The sequence below is a fragment of the Lipotes vexillifer genome, unplaced genomic scaffold (genome assembly GCF_000442215.2).
Source record: "Lipotes vexillifer unplaced genomic scaffold, Lipotes_vexillifer_v1.1 scaffold1451, whole genome shotgun sequence".
NCBI classification, from domain to species: domain Eukaryota; kingdom Metazoa; phylum Chordata; class Mammalia; order Artiodactyla; family Lipotidae; genus Lipotes; species Lipotes vexillifer.
The window spans coordinates 11,153-25,352 of record NW_006795096.1 but is presented as its reverse complement, the minus strand read 5'-3'; the positions used below and the strand labels follow the sequence as shown (position 1 = coordinate 25,352).

The 14,200-nt window shown below is 59.6% G+C and overlaps 1 protein-coding gene across 1 annotated transcript in view; it reads left to right on the top strand.

The window, feature by feature from the left end:
- The window catches only part of LOC103091432 (mitotic arrest deficient 1 like 1), a 166,196-nt gene extending 153,000 nt beyond the window's left edge, over positions 1 to 13,196 (top strand). The window contains exons 10-14 of the mRNA XM_007467423.1: positions 671 to 843; positions 1,796 to 1,897; positions 2,038 to 2,143; positions 2,509 to 2,670; positions 13,064 to 13,196. Coding sequence (XP_007467485.1) covers positions 671 to 843; positions 1,796 to 1,897; positions 2,038 to 2,143; positions 2,509 to 2,670; positions 13,064 to 13,196 — 676 coding nt within the window. The remainder of the gene's footprint in view (positions 1 to 670; positions 844 to 1,795; positions 1,898 to 2,037; positions 2,144 to 2,508; positions 2,671 to 13,063) is intronic.
- The last annotated feature ends 1,004 nt before the right edge of the window (positions 13,197 to 14,200 follow it).

Genomic DNA, 14,200 nt, shown 5'->3' with positions numbered 1-14,200 from the left:
GGCAAAGACCAAACTCTGAAGGTGCCCTGCCAGGAAGTTGGCATGTGAGCCCACGGGTGCCCATCCGATCTGCAGTCTGAGGGACGGCTTGGTGGCACCGGAGGCTGCCCAGGCGAGAGGCTGTCACGGTAACCGGAGAGCAACGCCAAGTGTGTAAACTGAGGCAGGGCGTGGGCCACGTGCAGGGGAGCGCGTGCCCCGGGGTCTGCCCCCTGCTGGCGGAGCTCTGCGGGGGGCTCGATTCTGCAGGACGTCTGGAACGGGCCCACCCTGGGCTGGTACTTGACGTCCCCGCGCCGCACGGAGCGGCGCATCTGTGGCCGACTGCGGTTCGGATGGGAAGTGCCTGCCCCGGTGATTGAGCTCATTCAGAGGCGCCCTCCCGAATGAAGCCCGCGCCGCTGGCAATTTTCCCCATTGTGTGTGCAGTTGAGCTTCCCTCCCCCGCGCCTTCCGTGCTCTGGGATCACCCTGGGCGACTCTTTGAAATCCAGACACTCCTGAAGGGCTTTAAGTAGCTATTCAGAAGTGAGGAAGTGACAGCGGGCTGGTTGCACGCGCGGCTCTGTTCTGGGACCTGAGTGACGTGGGCCGCGCTGGGCCTGGGGGCCGTCACTGGGTGCTGGCCTGGGGGCCGGGCCTCATCACTCTGCCCTTTTGCCTCCCGCAGTGCCCGGGGGCTGGAGCAGGCCAGGCTGCGGCTGCAGCAGGAGGTCCGCCAGCTCGGCAGCCAGCTGCTGGAGGAGAGGAAGAAGCGGGAGGTGCACGAGGCCCTGGCCCGGCGGCTGCAGAGGCGCGTCCTGCTGCTGACGAAGGTACGGGCCGCCGCTGCCGTGTCCACGCGTAGTCTCCTCTCCAGGCCCCCACGTTTGCCAGGGCCTCTGCCGAGTGCAGCGCACCCAGAGCCACCAGCGATCTGTGCCCCCACTTCTCGATCAGTTAGACGCACGCGGCGCTGCCTGTGAGTCACGGCTCACGCCAGATGGAGCTCTCCCCTCACCAGCGGGGAGAGCATCTTGGCGGTTGAGCCAGCCTGCGCCTCTTTACCCTGGATTGCCAGGAGGGTTCTGAAACGCAGACCCTGGGATTCCCTGCTGGGCCTCTCCTTGTGAAGGGCAAGAGCCCGGGGCCTTCACGCACTGACCTGGGGTCGCGGGGTGTCAGCCCCGACCCCCTGTGTCTCACGGTGGGGTCAGCCCTCCCTCTGGCCTGGTGGGCAGGTGCAGCCTTTCCCTCCTTCGGAGCCCAGGGAGCGCAGGGTAGACTGCAGTGGGAAGCTGTCACCTGTGTGCAGGTGCGCTGGGCGGGATGCGTTCCTGCTCCCAGCTCCGTCTGGGCGGCCGGGTTTTTGCTAACTGTGCTGAGCCCGAGGGGCTCTGACGTCTGGCTTGATACACACAGCTCGCTGGAGCATGAATTACGATTTTTGTGTGAGAGAGCATTATTTAAAATGTTGCCTTGGATGCTGAAATTTCAGAAGACGAGGAAGGAAAAAGCCAGAAACTGTCCCCAGATGTTCTCTAGGCGAGGGTCGGGGTTGTCCAGATGCTGGCGGACTCCTCCCACCTGCCCTCAGGCTGATAGTGAGCGGCCAGGCGGGCGCGCTGACCTGGCGGGTGGGGGCGGCGGGCTGGGGGCAGGGGCGTCCCCCTGGGAAGTTTCAGGAGTCGCGTCTGACAACTGTTTGCCTGCTCTTGATCGTTTGATAAAAACCTGGGACCTCCTGGTCATGAAGCTTTTAGGAAGCAGGTCACATTCCGGCTGCTGAAAGCTCGCCGTCTCCCGGCCTCTCCAGCACATCCCCTGCCGTGTGTCTCACGTCACTCGAGCTTCCTGGGGTCAGGCTTGGCCGACCTCGACGCCAGCCTTGCAGGTGGCCCCACAGGGGAGACGCCTGGTGAGTTTGCGAGCTGTCCCCGTGCGGGGCCTGTCGGTCTTGCCAGTGTCGTCCACTTCTAGTGCCCGTGCTGCCCATCGAGTGTCCTTGTGGGCTGGATTGGCAGCCTGGCGGCTCGGCCCCCTGCTCTGCTTTACCAGGATTGCATTGGTTCACTGGTACAGATCCCCCGCCGGGAGCCCTGGTGTACCGGGCGGCTCCTCAGCGGGGCCGCATATCTCCAACGCCGCAGGGTCCGCGGCCTCGGTATCCATTGGCACCTCCGTGATCATGCGCTTGTGCCTGGCTTCCTCCTTGGGCAGTTTCTGTCCTTGAAGGTCACTGCTCTGGGCTCCCGAGGCAGGAAGTTTCCACTCCTCTCTTTCCCCTGCTCAGCAGGTTGGAGGCTGATGGCACTTTTTGGTCTAATTCGGTCCTGGCCCTGGCCCGCTGCGCTGACAGGCGTAGCTCTGAGAGGGGGGCGGGGGCGGTACTGATTGCCTGGCGCTGACAGATGACTTACACCAACTGTGGCTCGGAGGCATGTTTGCAGTGGGTCGGTGGCTGGCTCAGGCGCGCGGGGTCCATCTTGCCAGCCGCATGATTAAGCTGTTCGTCGGGCCGGTCTGCAGAGGGCGGCCAGGCTGCCGCTTCCTGGTTGGAGCCGAGCACGTCCGCCCCCCACCCCCCACCCCCGCCCTCGGTGGCCCCGTGGGCTCGCACGGCAGCTCCCGCGTGGTCTGCGTGCTTCCTGCTCGAGGCACCTCCAGGGCGGCAGCTGTCGGGTCTCGAGGGTGCTCTGGTTGCTGATCTTCCTGTCTTCCTTGGGAGACACCCCCACCCCTCTGGGAGCCCCCAGACCAGGCTCCCTGGGGTAGGGCGTGGCGAGTGCAGTGTCCCGCCCTCCTCTGCGGCGCTGGGCCAGGTGCGCTGACAGGACTCTCCTGCGCCCCATCGAGGGCCCTATTTGCGTGTTTGACATTTCAGAGTACAGTGCTTGGAATGTGTGATTTTATTCTGAGACCTTATTAAGCATCTCTAGTCTAAGGGCTTAATTGTTACTGATAGCTAAGAGTGTAATTACCTTGGTAAAATACCATGACTATTTTAAGCAATTGAAAATTGGCTTCCAGAACTGGGTGAACACAAACCATTTTCCTATTTGAAATGAGCTATTTCCAGCGTGCCCCTAATATTCCACAATATGGTTACAGAATCTTATTTATAGACTCTAAGCAGTGAAAGCTAACTTTTAGCATGAATTTTTTCAAAAAATGAAAGTAAAAGCCTCCCTTCCCCCTCTTTCCTACACCCCCCCCCCCCCGACCCCCATTTCCTAGTGGAGCAGCCTTTGGAGGAGGACACCTGTCATTGGTGTCTTACCTCCAGGGTCACGGTCTGGCAGTGATGTCGTCCCCCTACCCCCATGGGACCCCCGCTGTTGCTGCTTAAGAAACAAATACGTGGGCAGAAGGTGAGCTTTTGGGAAATTGAGGCAGGAAGCACACGGGGATGTCCCAGAAGAGGCCAGAGCTCCTCTTGCCTTGTGTCCAGAAGAGGCTGTCCTGGAGGAAGGCTCCCGGGAGCAAGTCTCCCTGGGCCGGGGGAGCAGTCGTCGCTCGGGGGTCCGTCGACGGCCGGGACTCCCTCCCTGCCTAGGATCGTCATTACGCCCAGGAGGCTGCCCTCAAGTGTCCTGGTCCTTTTCTGACGGAGGGGCTTTGGTTGGGTGTTGGGATTTGTGCTGTTTACCTTGTATAAACCTACCTCTTTATGTTCCTCATGTTTGCTTGACAGCTTTGAGAAATCACCTGTGGTTTGGCAGGAGCTGTGTGGTGGTGAGGCCTGTCCAGCTGCCGGCCAAGCCGCAGTGGGGTCAGCAGCTCAGCAGCGGGGAGGCCCAGGCTTGGGCCAAGGGTGGCACGTCCCTGTGGTTCTCTGCTGAAGCCCAGTGCCTTCCAGAGCTGCTGGCGCCGACCCATGAGACCAGGAGAGTAGCCTGTTCGCTCTGAGGTTCTCCATTCCTTCCTGATCTCAAGTAGCTCAGCCCTGCAGAGATGCGGGCAGTTCCTGCTTTGTACGTGGAGAAGTTGGGGAGTGCGTTAGGTCAGAAGGAGTGGGGAGACCCCTGGGTTAAAGTCTACCTTCACATCCTTGAATTCTGTCCTGGACAGCAGGTGATAAGTTTTCTGGAGGGAATATAGGCAGGTGGTAGGCTCTGTGTCCCTGGTGAGGGCAGGCTGGGTGGTGGCCCCGCTTCTGTGGGCACGTCGAGGTGTGGAATGCTGCTCACAGAGCCTGTCCCCACAGTGCCTGTCCCGGGGTGCACCCCCACCCCCAGTTGTGGGAGAGTCCCGGCCCCCCGGGTCTGCACCAAAACCCGGTGGCTCTGGTTCGACTCACTCTGGTGGGTACGGAGGCACCAGCTTGTTGTGTGAGACCCTGGAGCCTCCTGAGGTGTGGGCCTCCACATCCTCTCCGTGAAGGGCCCGCTCCCGCCTTGCCCTCCCGGTTCGGGGGTTTTAGAGGGTTGTTTCCGCCCTGAGCTGGTCGGAGTCTTGGTTGGAGGTGCCTGAGGCGGGCGTCCTCTCCTGGGCCCTCTTCACTCCTCCCCGTGTCTGGGGATGAGCAGCCGTGGTCACCTTCGGCGCGGCCCAGCCGTTGGCTTTGTTACCTTGATGGCGGCCCCTGGTGGCTCGTGCCGGACTGATCTTCGGAGTGAGGAACTCTTCTCTTCTCTCTGATTTATTGTTTTACCTTTTACGTTTGGGTGTCACCTGCACCTGGAGTTGATTTCGGGTGTGAGCGAAGCAGGCGACAAGATGATTTTTCCCCATTGAAAGTGCCATTGATCCAGCACCGCTTCTGGAAAGACCCCTCTGTTCCCTGTGTGCGGTCTCGTTGCCTCAAGTGTCAGTCAGTGACCGCCGATGGGCAGCTCAGCCTCTGTGTCCTCTGTGCTGCCCATTGGTTCCGTCTGTCTTTCTGCCAGCGCTGCCCTGTCTTCACGGATGCAGCTTTATTGTGCTTTGGCGTCTGGTGGTAAACGTGCAGGTTGGTTATTGCTCTGTACGTTTCTCTGGCTCCGTTTGGTCCTCTGCGCATCCTTAGACATTTCAGGGTAAGTTTGTCTGTTGACGCACAAAGAATCTGCTGGAATATGGTTGGGATTACAGTGAATAAACTAGTTTGGGGAGAAATGACACCTTAACATCATTTCATTTTCTGAACCAGAACATTATCATTCTTCCACTTACTTAGGTCTTCTTTAATTTCTCTCAGCAGTATTTGGTAGTTTTTAGGGTAGAAGTCTTGCACATTGCTAGATATTTCCCCCTTAAGTGTTTTCTATGTTCATGTAGTTGTAATGGTGTCTCTCACGGATTTTACCTTCTCTGTGTTGGTGCCGGGCTATGGAAATGCAGTTAAGCGTCTGTACCTAATAGTCCTGCTAAATCCCTTAGTGTGAGAGCAGTCTCCCCGTGGACGAGCCTGGCTGCTTGCAGGTGCTTGACTCACGCAGATCTCAGGAAGCTTCAGTAATTCACCGCTAAGAGCCACGTGTGCTGTTTGTTTTTTGTAGATACTCTTTATTGGATTAATGAAATCCCCATCCACTTGTAGTTTTCTAAGAGTTTTTATCATAAATGCCTACCCCATGAATTTTGATGTGGGTTATTTTTATTACTCTGTTGAAAATATTTTCTCACGTTCTCTCTGGATCTGTAAAGGCCGACCTTCAGGCAAGGTTTACGTGTTCCAAGCTCATAATGTAGGCAGGTGGGAAGGCTGCAAAGGAATCGAAAGGAAGAACCCAGACTCATTCACTGACTTTGTCCTTCACTTTGTCGTTGCACAGATTCTTATGGGGCGTCTGTTCTAGGCACCGCTGAGGCGGCAGTAGTGGGGGCAGGGCTCTGAGCTCCTGGGGTCCCCCTGAGGTTGAGAGGGAACAGACAAACAGAGAGGAGGAAGCCGGAGGGAACAGTGCCCAGCAAAGGAGGAGACTGCTAGAGCCTGGTGGGTGGGTTAGTTTTATGTTCTTTAAAACACAATTTTAGATGCACAGGAAGTTGTGACGATGGTAGAATGGGGGGCCCCCGTGCATCTTCCACCAGCTTCCTGGGTGGTAGCAAGCATCCTAGGTGATTCTAGTGCAGCATCAAGACCACAACTCATGTTCCTACAGTGTGTGCGTCTGTCAGGTTATCACCACGCAGATTTGTGTAAGCACCGCTCGTTCAAGATGCAGGATTGACCCTCCAACTGTGAGGGCCTCCTTGGGCTGCCCCCTAAAGCCACCCTGGCCCCCTACCCTCACCCCAGTCTGTTCTCCATCTCTGGAAATTTTCGCAAGAACATTGTGCAAATAGAATCATACAGTATGTGACATTTTAAAATGTTCATGTTTTAAATTTAATAACTTTTATTCTTTAGAGTAGTTTAGGTTTACAAAAAAAATTAAGCAGAAAATAGAGAGTTCCCATGTCTCTCTTCCCCCGCCCCACAATCCCCTACCGCTGACATTCCTGCATCAGTTTGTGGTCCGTTGTTCCAACTGCTACATGAACTAAAGTCCACAGTTTACATTAGGGGTGACTCTCTGTGCTGGATTCTCTGTGGGTTTTGACAAATGGTTCGTGTCGTGTGTCCCGCATCACAGCATCACACAGGGCACTTCACGGCCCTCACGGTCCTCTGTGCGCATCTGGGCACCCCTCCCTCCTTCCTTGCCACGGTGACCCCCGATCCGTTCACTGCCTCCGTAGTTTCACGTTTTCCAGCAGGCCGTGTAGTTGGAGTCCCACAGTGTGTAGCCTTTTCAGACTGGCTTCTGTCACTCAGTAATATGCGTTTCAGGCGCCTCTATGTCCTTCCTTGGCTTGAGAGCTCCCTTCTTTTTATCCTCAAATAAAATCCATTCTCTGGATGTGTCGCTGCTTATTTATCCATCACCTACTGGAGGACATCTTGGTTGCCTTTGTGAATAAAGCTGCTGTAATCATCCATGTGCATGTTTTTGTGTGGACATAAGTTTTCACCTTAAATACCTGAATCATGTAGGAAGAGTGTGTTTAGCTTTGAATGCTCTTCATACCAGCACATCCTGCAGTAAGTCGTTGGCCTCTATTTTGTGAAGCTTTTCACACACCGTATTTTCTTTCCTTTCTGTGGAAGCTCGTTGAGGCGGGGGTATTTCCGTTTTACTGATGAGACACAGAGAGCCAGGCGGGTGATGCTAAACCTGGACCCTGGGTAGGTGGGCCCTGGCTCTTCTGCCACGGCCTCCTGCTGGTGTCACCCCGGCCGCCAGGCCTCCCTCCCAGGAGCATCTCAGGAGTGGCTGCTGGCACTTTCAGTGTCTCAGCTTTTTGTTTTCATTACACCTCCAAGCATAACTGGGGGGCTCCTAGAACCTCTGGGGGCCTGGCTGTGGCGTGCTGGGGCCCCCGTCTGCTTTCCTGTGGCTGTTGAGTGAGGCATGCGGCAGTGGGGACCAGGGCAGTGCGGCGGGGCATGGAGGGTGCTCTGTGGCATGAGCACATCTGATACGCGTTGCCCCGGCTCCCTGGGAGTCACCAGGGTCGCTGCAGTGTGGGCACCCCCTCCGCAGCACCTGTCCTGTTGTCGCCGCGTCCTCCGCGGTGGGAACCTGCGTGCTGCCACCGCTGGGCCTGAGCGTGGGCATGTGGCTGATGCCGCCGTGTCCTCATCGAGGCCCCTTACCTTGGAGAAAAGCAAATTATGTTTGTTTCTCTTGCAAAAGAACATAAACGCCACCAGCTGCTTTGGATCACTCACGTTCATCCTCTCCCCACATCCTTCCTTAGAGTCGAGCTTCCTGACCTTATTAGAGGGATTTCTCTCGTGTGCCTCCCCGCGGTCACGTTTGCGGGCGCTCCCCGCTGGTGGAGGGGAGCGTGGCCCTGGCCATCAGACAGGCCTTCCGCTCGGGCTGCTCACAGGGTGGGGACGCGGGTGGTGGAGCCCCCGGGCACCGCCCCCATCCCCGCTCCTGCGTTTCGGGCTCTTCCCTCCGAGGTCAGCCCTCCCGTGGAGCGCGGGGCACGGCCTGTGGGGCTCCGACTCCCACGGGGCTCACGTGGCATTGGCCAGGGTCGGTCAGGCAGGATCCGAGGGTTCCCCACCCTCACCTTTCCTCCCTAGATGCGTCCGTGTCAGCGTGTAAAGCGCCAGCCCCTGGAGAGCCCAGCAGTCCCTGGGCCCCGAGGAAGGTCGCCCCCAGCACCGTGCGTTTGTGAGGCCCTGCGCCCGTTTGCTTGCTCGTGGCTCCGGGAAGTCCCTCAGGACGGGTGGGTGCCCACGGCATGGGACCTCGGGCAGGCCTGAGAAGGGGAGCTGGCAAGCGCTGGGCGGGTCCTGTCATTTGCAGTTTTGACATTTGTTCATGGGGCTGTTTTGGGTGAACTTTGAGTTTCTAAAATACTGCATGAAAGTATTCTGTCTCATTTACTCTCACTGAGCCGGACACCTCCCTCTCCTCACTGGTGACCAGGCCGTGCTCACCCTCCAACTCCTGGGCTCCCACAGGCAAGGCCCGCAGCAGTGGGGTTAGTAGTGGAGAATCCCGGGGTGCCTGAACTAGAGAAGAGGGGCCGTGTCCAAGCGCAGCTCTGACTGTGCGGGAGACGGAGGCCTGCCGGGCCCGGGGCGGGGCCTCTACCCGCCAAGGACGCCTGCACGCAGGCCTGGGGCCCCCTGCCGAGCCGGGAGGGTCTGGGAGCCCTGGGAGGACGAGGCTGCATCGGTCGCGAGTGTCCTTCTGTGCACTTTAAATCCCCCTTGTGGTCGTGGAGAACTCTTCTCTTTTTAACTCAATTTCGAAGAAATCCACATCTTTGAATAACCTTCATCCTGAGAGGAAAGGAAGTTGGCTGCAGGTGAAAATTGATGGTCACGCTCAAAGACATGGTTCCCTGCCAGGCAGCCTCTTGAGTGTTGCTGCTAAAAATAGCCACAGCGTCTTGCTGGTGGCGTTTGAATTGTCTCCAGGCCCCTCTTGGTGATAATATTTCACATGTTAGAGGTGCCACCGGCCTCTCTTGGCTGTTCTGCCTCAGGCCTGTCTGCCCTTGGCCTGGGGAGGCATGGCCTGGCGGGCCTGACCTCCACCCCCGTCGCACTGTCCTTGGTTTCACTGCCCAGATTATGGATCCTGGAGGGACCCCCGCACCCACACCCTGGGGGCAGGTCCCACGTCTTCAGTCTGGGGCCCTGGGCCTTCCCTATCATTGGCTCCATCGTCCCCCCACCCCAGGCTGCCTCTATCGGGCCAGGAAGCCAGGCCTCCCCCAGCTCTCCCTGAGGTTCACCCCTAACGCGGGGGGGTGGTTCCTGGCTACTCAGCTCAGCCGAGAGCTGTAGCGGAATCGGAGGTGACAGCACAGGGGGTGTTCAGTGAGGTGGGTGTGACTTGTGTGGTTGACGTGTCCTTGAGGGGTCGGTGACATCAGTGTCCCCGCCACCCACCCTGGGCAGTGCCCGGTACCCCCGTCTGGCCTGACTTCCTGTGCCGGGCGCAGGGCAGCTGTTCTTCCCCAGGAGCCCACGGCCCCCCTGGGCTGCTCCCCTCTCCTCTTCCTCCCTGGGTGCCTGTTTTTCCCCGCCTCTTTTCGTGAGGGACCTGTAGCTGCCCTAGGTGTATTGGTACCCAAAGGCCAGCGTGGCCCTCCCTGTGCACCTGGGCTGGGGAGGTGGCATTCTTGGGGCAGACTCGCTCCAGATTCTCTGTTCTGGGGGGAAAAAAGAGCCTGGGACTGCAACTCAGAAAACAGTTGGAGCCTAAACTCTGTCGCTCTGTACCCTTTGTATCTCGCATCCAGACCCCTCACCGCTCTCAACCTTCTCTTCCTGTCCTGGGGAAGGAACCCGCTGTGCCCTCCCCCTGCTGCCCTGTGCCCTCCCCCAGCCGCCCTACAGAACCGACCCAGAGATTGACTCTGGGAGCTGATACTTTGAAAGTATTTTTTAAGTATAAACTACTGTTCACAAAAATGTGGTAGTTGAACAGACATTTACGGTCGATTCTGCTATAACAGACAGACATGTCTGTGTGACCTGTGTGTTCCTAAAAATTACCCCGCTACACAGAATTGCTCAAAAACTTCATCGGTGACGGTACAAAGGAGGGAAGAACCCGATGAAAATGGTAGCACAGTTTCACACGTGTCCAGTGACTGAGAAATAGACAGAGACCACAGTGAACACAGCACTAGGCCTGGCCTAGACGGGGAGGAGTGTGGGGCTGTAGGTGGGGTGGGCACCGGAAGGGGGCAGCGGCGCTGCAGGGCCGGGCGCCAGCGATGGTCCGGGGCGCTCCCGACCCACCCCCACCGTGCTCAGCTGCTTCTCCTGCCTCCTGCAGGCCGGCCCCTCCCAGCCCCTCCCGGTGTGGGGACGCCTGCACCTCCGGAGCACACGGCGGAGCTGGCCCCCCCACCCCACCCCCGCCGCCCACCGCTGGCGGTGCAGGGCCGGCATCTGTCCTCATCCGTCACGTTTGTTTCCCAGTAAACGTCTGTCCTTACCTGGTGTGGGGCCTGGGACAAGCGGGCCTTCAGTAAGTCATCCTCAAATTACCTTATCTTCATTAACGTTTCCTAATAATCCTATTTAAAAGTCATGGTGAAAATGCTGCAAGCTGGGATCTGCAGACTCCCTCCTTACGGAAGAGGAGTCCTAGCTGGGGAAGGTTGAGGAGTGTGCCCAGGAGGGCAGGTCGAGTCCAGGCAGGCGTGTCTGACTCTGCCCTGAGCCCCACCCTCCGTCCTGTCACCGTCCCCTCCTGTCTGGTCGGGGTGTCTGGGAGCATGCGCCTGTCTGCGTGTGTGGGTGCATGGGCGTGGACACACGGGTCTGCATGAGTGGTGCGTGGGTGCGAGTGCACGTGTGAGTGTGTGTGTTTTCATCCTGGAAAGCCGGTTGTTTAGCGCAGTTAGGCTACTTTTCCCTCGAGACCTCCTGGAACATGAGGCCCAGCAGACGAGGACCAGTCCTGGCCACTCTGATAGTTATTAAACAGCCACGAGATGGGATCTGTATTTACAGACCCAGGGTGTGCTCGGCCTGGAAGGTATTAGATAACATCCATCATCCAACGGAAAACGGTCAAATGCAGGGAGTGTGCTTTGGAGCCAATGTTCTTTTGGTTAATTTTGCCCATAAAGACCCAGACTACCCCTCATAAAACGCCGAGGAGGAGGGGAGGACATTCTTCCAGAATTAGCTCCACGGGGTTCCTCGCGGCCGCAGGTAGACAGCATGGTTCAGGGCGACTGGAACAAGTGGGTGTGCGCCCTGTACTGGGTGCCGCGGCTGTGGCGGAGCGGGATGCATCCTTGGGTCCCTTTCCAGAATTGTGGTGCTCGCTTTGCTGTATGTCATTTCCAGCGCTGCGCTGTGTCTGGAGAATGGGGAGAGGTGGCAATAACGTTCACTTGCGGGACCTGGGGCTTGGGAAGGGGGGTTGGCGGCAGGCTGGGGCGCGGTAAGAGAAGCCCGGCGGGTGCCCTTGGGGATCTGTGGTGGGTCGTGGACCCTCTCCCCAGCGGCCCACTCCCCGGCCTGGCTGAGGCTCCCGGTCTCCAGCCGTAAAGTGGGTGCACAGGGGTAGCGTCGGGTAGTGCGGGCGTCGATGCCTTGTGCCCAGTAGCCACCTGGCTTCCCAGGTAGCACCGGGCCAGTCCTGCCCTGTCATTTGTGTGCTTGTGGGGTTTGGGGGTGACAGTGGGGTCCGGAGGGGTCCCGCCTTCTCTGGCCTGGGGCTGGATGTCGGCTCCTCGGTTGTGGGTGACTGATACCTGCTCCTTAGCTGATCGAGGCAACGTTCCGTATCAGGTCAGAGTCAAGCGCGAGGCAGGCGTTGAAGGTGGAGGCCCATGAGGGGCTGTCAGCTCTGGCAGGCGCTCCTCCAGCCTGTGTGGGGCGCTCTCCGTGTTCAAGGCCTGCTTTCTGCAAAGCGTGAGGGAATTGGGCCGTTGCTGGCCTTGCCCCTTCCCAGGTTCTTTGACTTCTTCTGGACTAGGAGTTTCAAGCAAGCTTCGCTGTGTTTCAAGGTACTCCCTCCTTAGCGTCCTCCAGCGTCCCGCTGAGGGTGGGCGCGCGGCGCCTCTGAGGAAGAGCAGGAGGCGGGCCCTGGGTTTGCAGAGGCCGCTGGGGGGGTGGGAGGGTGCTGGCCAGGTGGGGCTGTGCAGCTGGGACCAGCAGATAAACGCAGTGACGAGCGGGGAGCCAGCCTCGCTCCACTCGGGAGGGGTCGGCAGGCGGGGATTTCAGGGGACGCGGCCTGTCCCTGCACCCCCCGGCGGTGTTCAGAGACCCCGATTCTAGGGCGGGGGCCTGGCGTAGCGAACAGCCAGGGCTGGGGGCCCGGCTGGAGGGAGAGGAGCCTGCCCGCTCCCAGCCCCTCCCTGTGCCGCCGGGGAGGCTCTGAGGACTAAGTGCTGGGGGTGAGGGCGGGCGGTGGTTTGGCCTCCTTTTGGGACCCCCAGAGCACCTTGTGCACTCACTGCTCTGTGTCCGTCACATGCTCCCCGAGCTGAGAGCGTGAGGCCCAGGACGGGATGGGACGGGCCTGGGGCCTGGCGAAGCCCTGGGGCCATGGCCTCCGAGTGGCGTGTGGCTGGGGATGGAGCCCCTTCCCTCCCCCTCCCCGTCCCCCGAGGGATTCCGCTAGACCTCACCTCTGCCCTGGACCTGCACATCCCCGTCAGTGCTGAGCTCTTCTCTGGGCTTCCCCGGGGCTCTGCTAAGAAGCTGCCCTAAAGGACCTTCTCCACAGGCTTTATGAACGTCTCTAAGATCAGACCCGCTGGTTAGCCTTCGCCGGTGACCTTTATTAACCTCCGGTTAAAGAAACGTTGCTAGTTACAGAAGCATGATTTATTCCCGGAAAGCCGGCCTCGCTGAGCCACCTGAGAGCCCCTGAAGGAGCCGCGCTCCGAACGCACAGCTCTGGGCTGCTCGTGAGATGCGCGTACGAGGAGAGCGTTGGCGGCAGGGGGCTGTGGACCTGGCTTCCGTGGGGCTTTCCTGCGGAGCATGGAGCGACTAGGCCGCAGAGCCGTCTCATGGCACCACCCATCGGGAACACTGCGCTCTGCGTGGGCCGCCTGCAACCTCGACTCCATGGCCTGCGGGTGGGCAGACAGGGCCTGTCCCTCCCAGATCCAGCCTCGGGACCGAGCTCCATGCCCGGCCAGCTGCGCAGAGGGCGGGGGCCACGGAGGGGCGGTGTGCCCCCTGCTTCCGCTCGCTCTGCCCGGGAGACCTTGGTGTGCGGGCGCAGTCAGAGGCCTGAGTTCCAGTTTTGGCTACCAGCCGCGCGGCCTGGGGTGCGTGCTTCCCCTCGGCAAGTGGAGGCCCAGCGCGGCGCCCACCTTGCTTTTCTCATCCCCTCTCAGCGCCGTGCCTGCCCTTTACACGGAGACGGGCGTGGTGGCCTCCTTTCCACGTGTCCTCCCGTTTCACTGGAGCAGGCGACTTCGTGCCTGCCTCGCCCCTTTCCTTTCTGAGGGAGTCCAATGAGCTCGAGCGGGGCGCGGGGGGAGGTGGCCTCCCCCCGCCCCCCACCCCAGCACAGGCAGGACCGTTGCAGCCGGGAGCTGAGAAGAACCTTGTCCAAGTCGCCTGGTGGGTTAGCCTGTGCCTGGGACCTCCTCTCTGCTGCTGCACCGTATTCACGATCTTCGGGACTAATAGCTCAGTATATGCGCCCGTCTCTTTTGGGATCTCGTCTTGTGTTTTGAAAATACCATTTCCAGTGTGTTTGTGGCACTCTCCCTCCCTCCCTCCAGCACAGGCGCAGGTGGCTTCTCTTGGCCACCTCGGCCCCATGGGGCCAAACCTGGACCGTGGTGCCTGGGGCCAGAGTGTGTGCGTTCGGATGGGTGCCGCGGTCACTGCCTCGGGTGTCCTGGCCGCGGTCTTAGTCGATCTACGGCTCGCTCTCACCGTTGGAGAAAACGGGGTGGTGGTGGTACCCCTAGAGCAGTGCCCATGGTCGCGGTCCCTGCTCTGTGAGCACTGCCGTGATGCTGCAGTTTGTGTCACTTCGGGTCTGTCCCCACTGGCCCTCCCTGTTTGGCCCATCTGTCTGGCTTTGGACACGTCCTCCTTCCACCCCCTGCCAGACTGTGGGCAGCGACTGCCCCGTGGGCCCCGCGCTCTCAGAGAGGTGTGCTGGCCACCCGGCTGTGCCCAAGCCCTTGCTCGACCCCAAAGCCGCCAGCCGCCAGCTGCAGAAGGAGGTGTGCGGCGTCTTCCAGTGACAGGTCCCCCTTGGCCTTTTCCTCACTGGTTCAA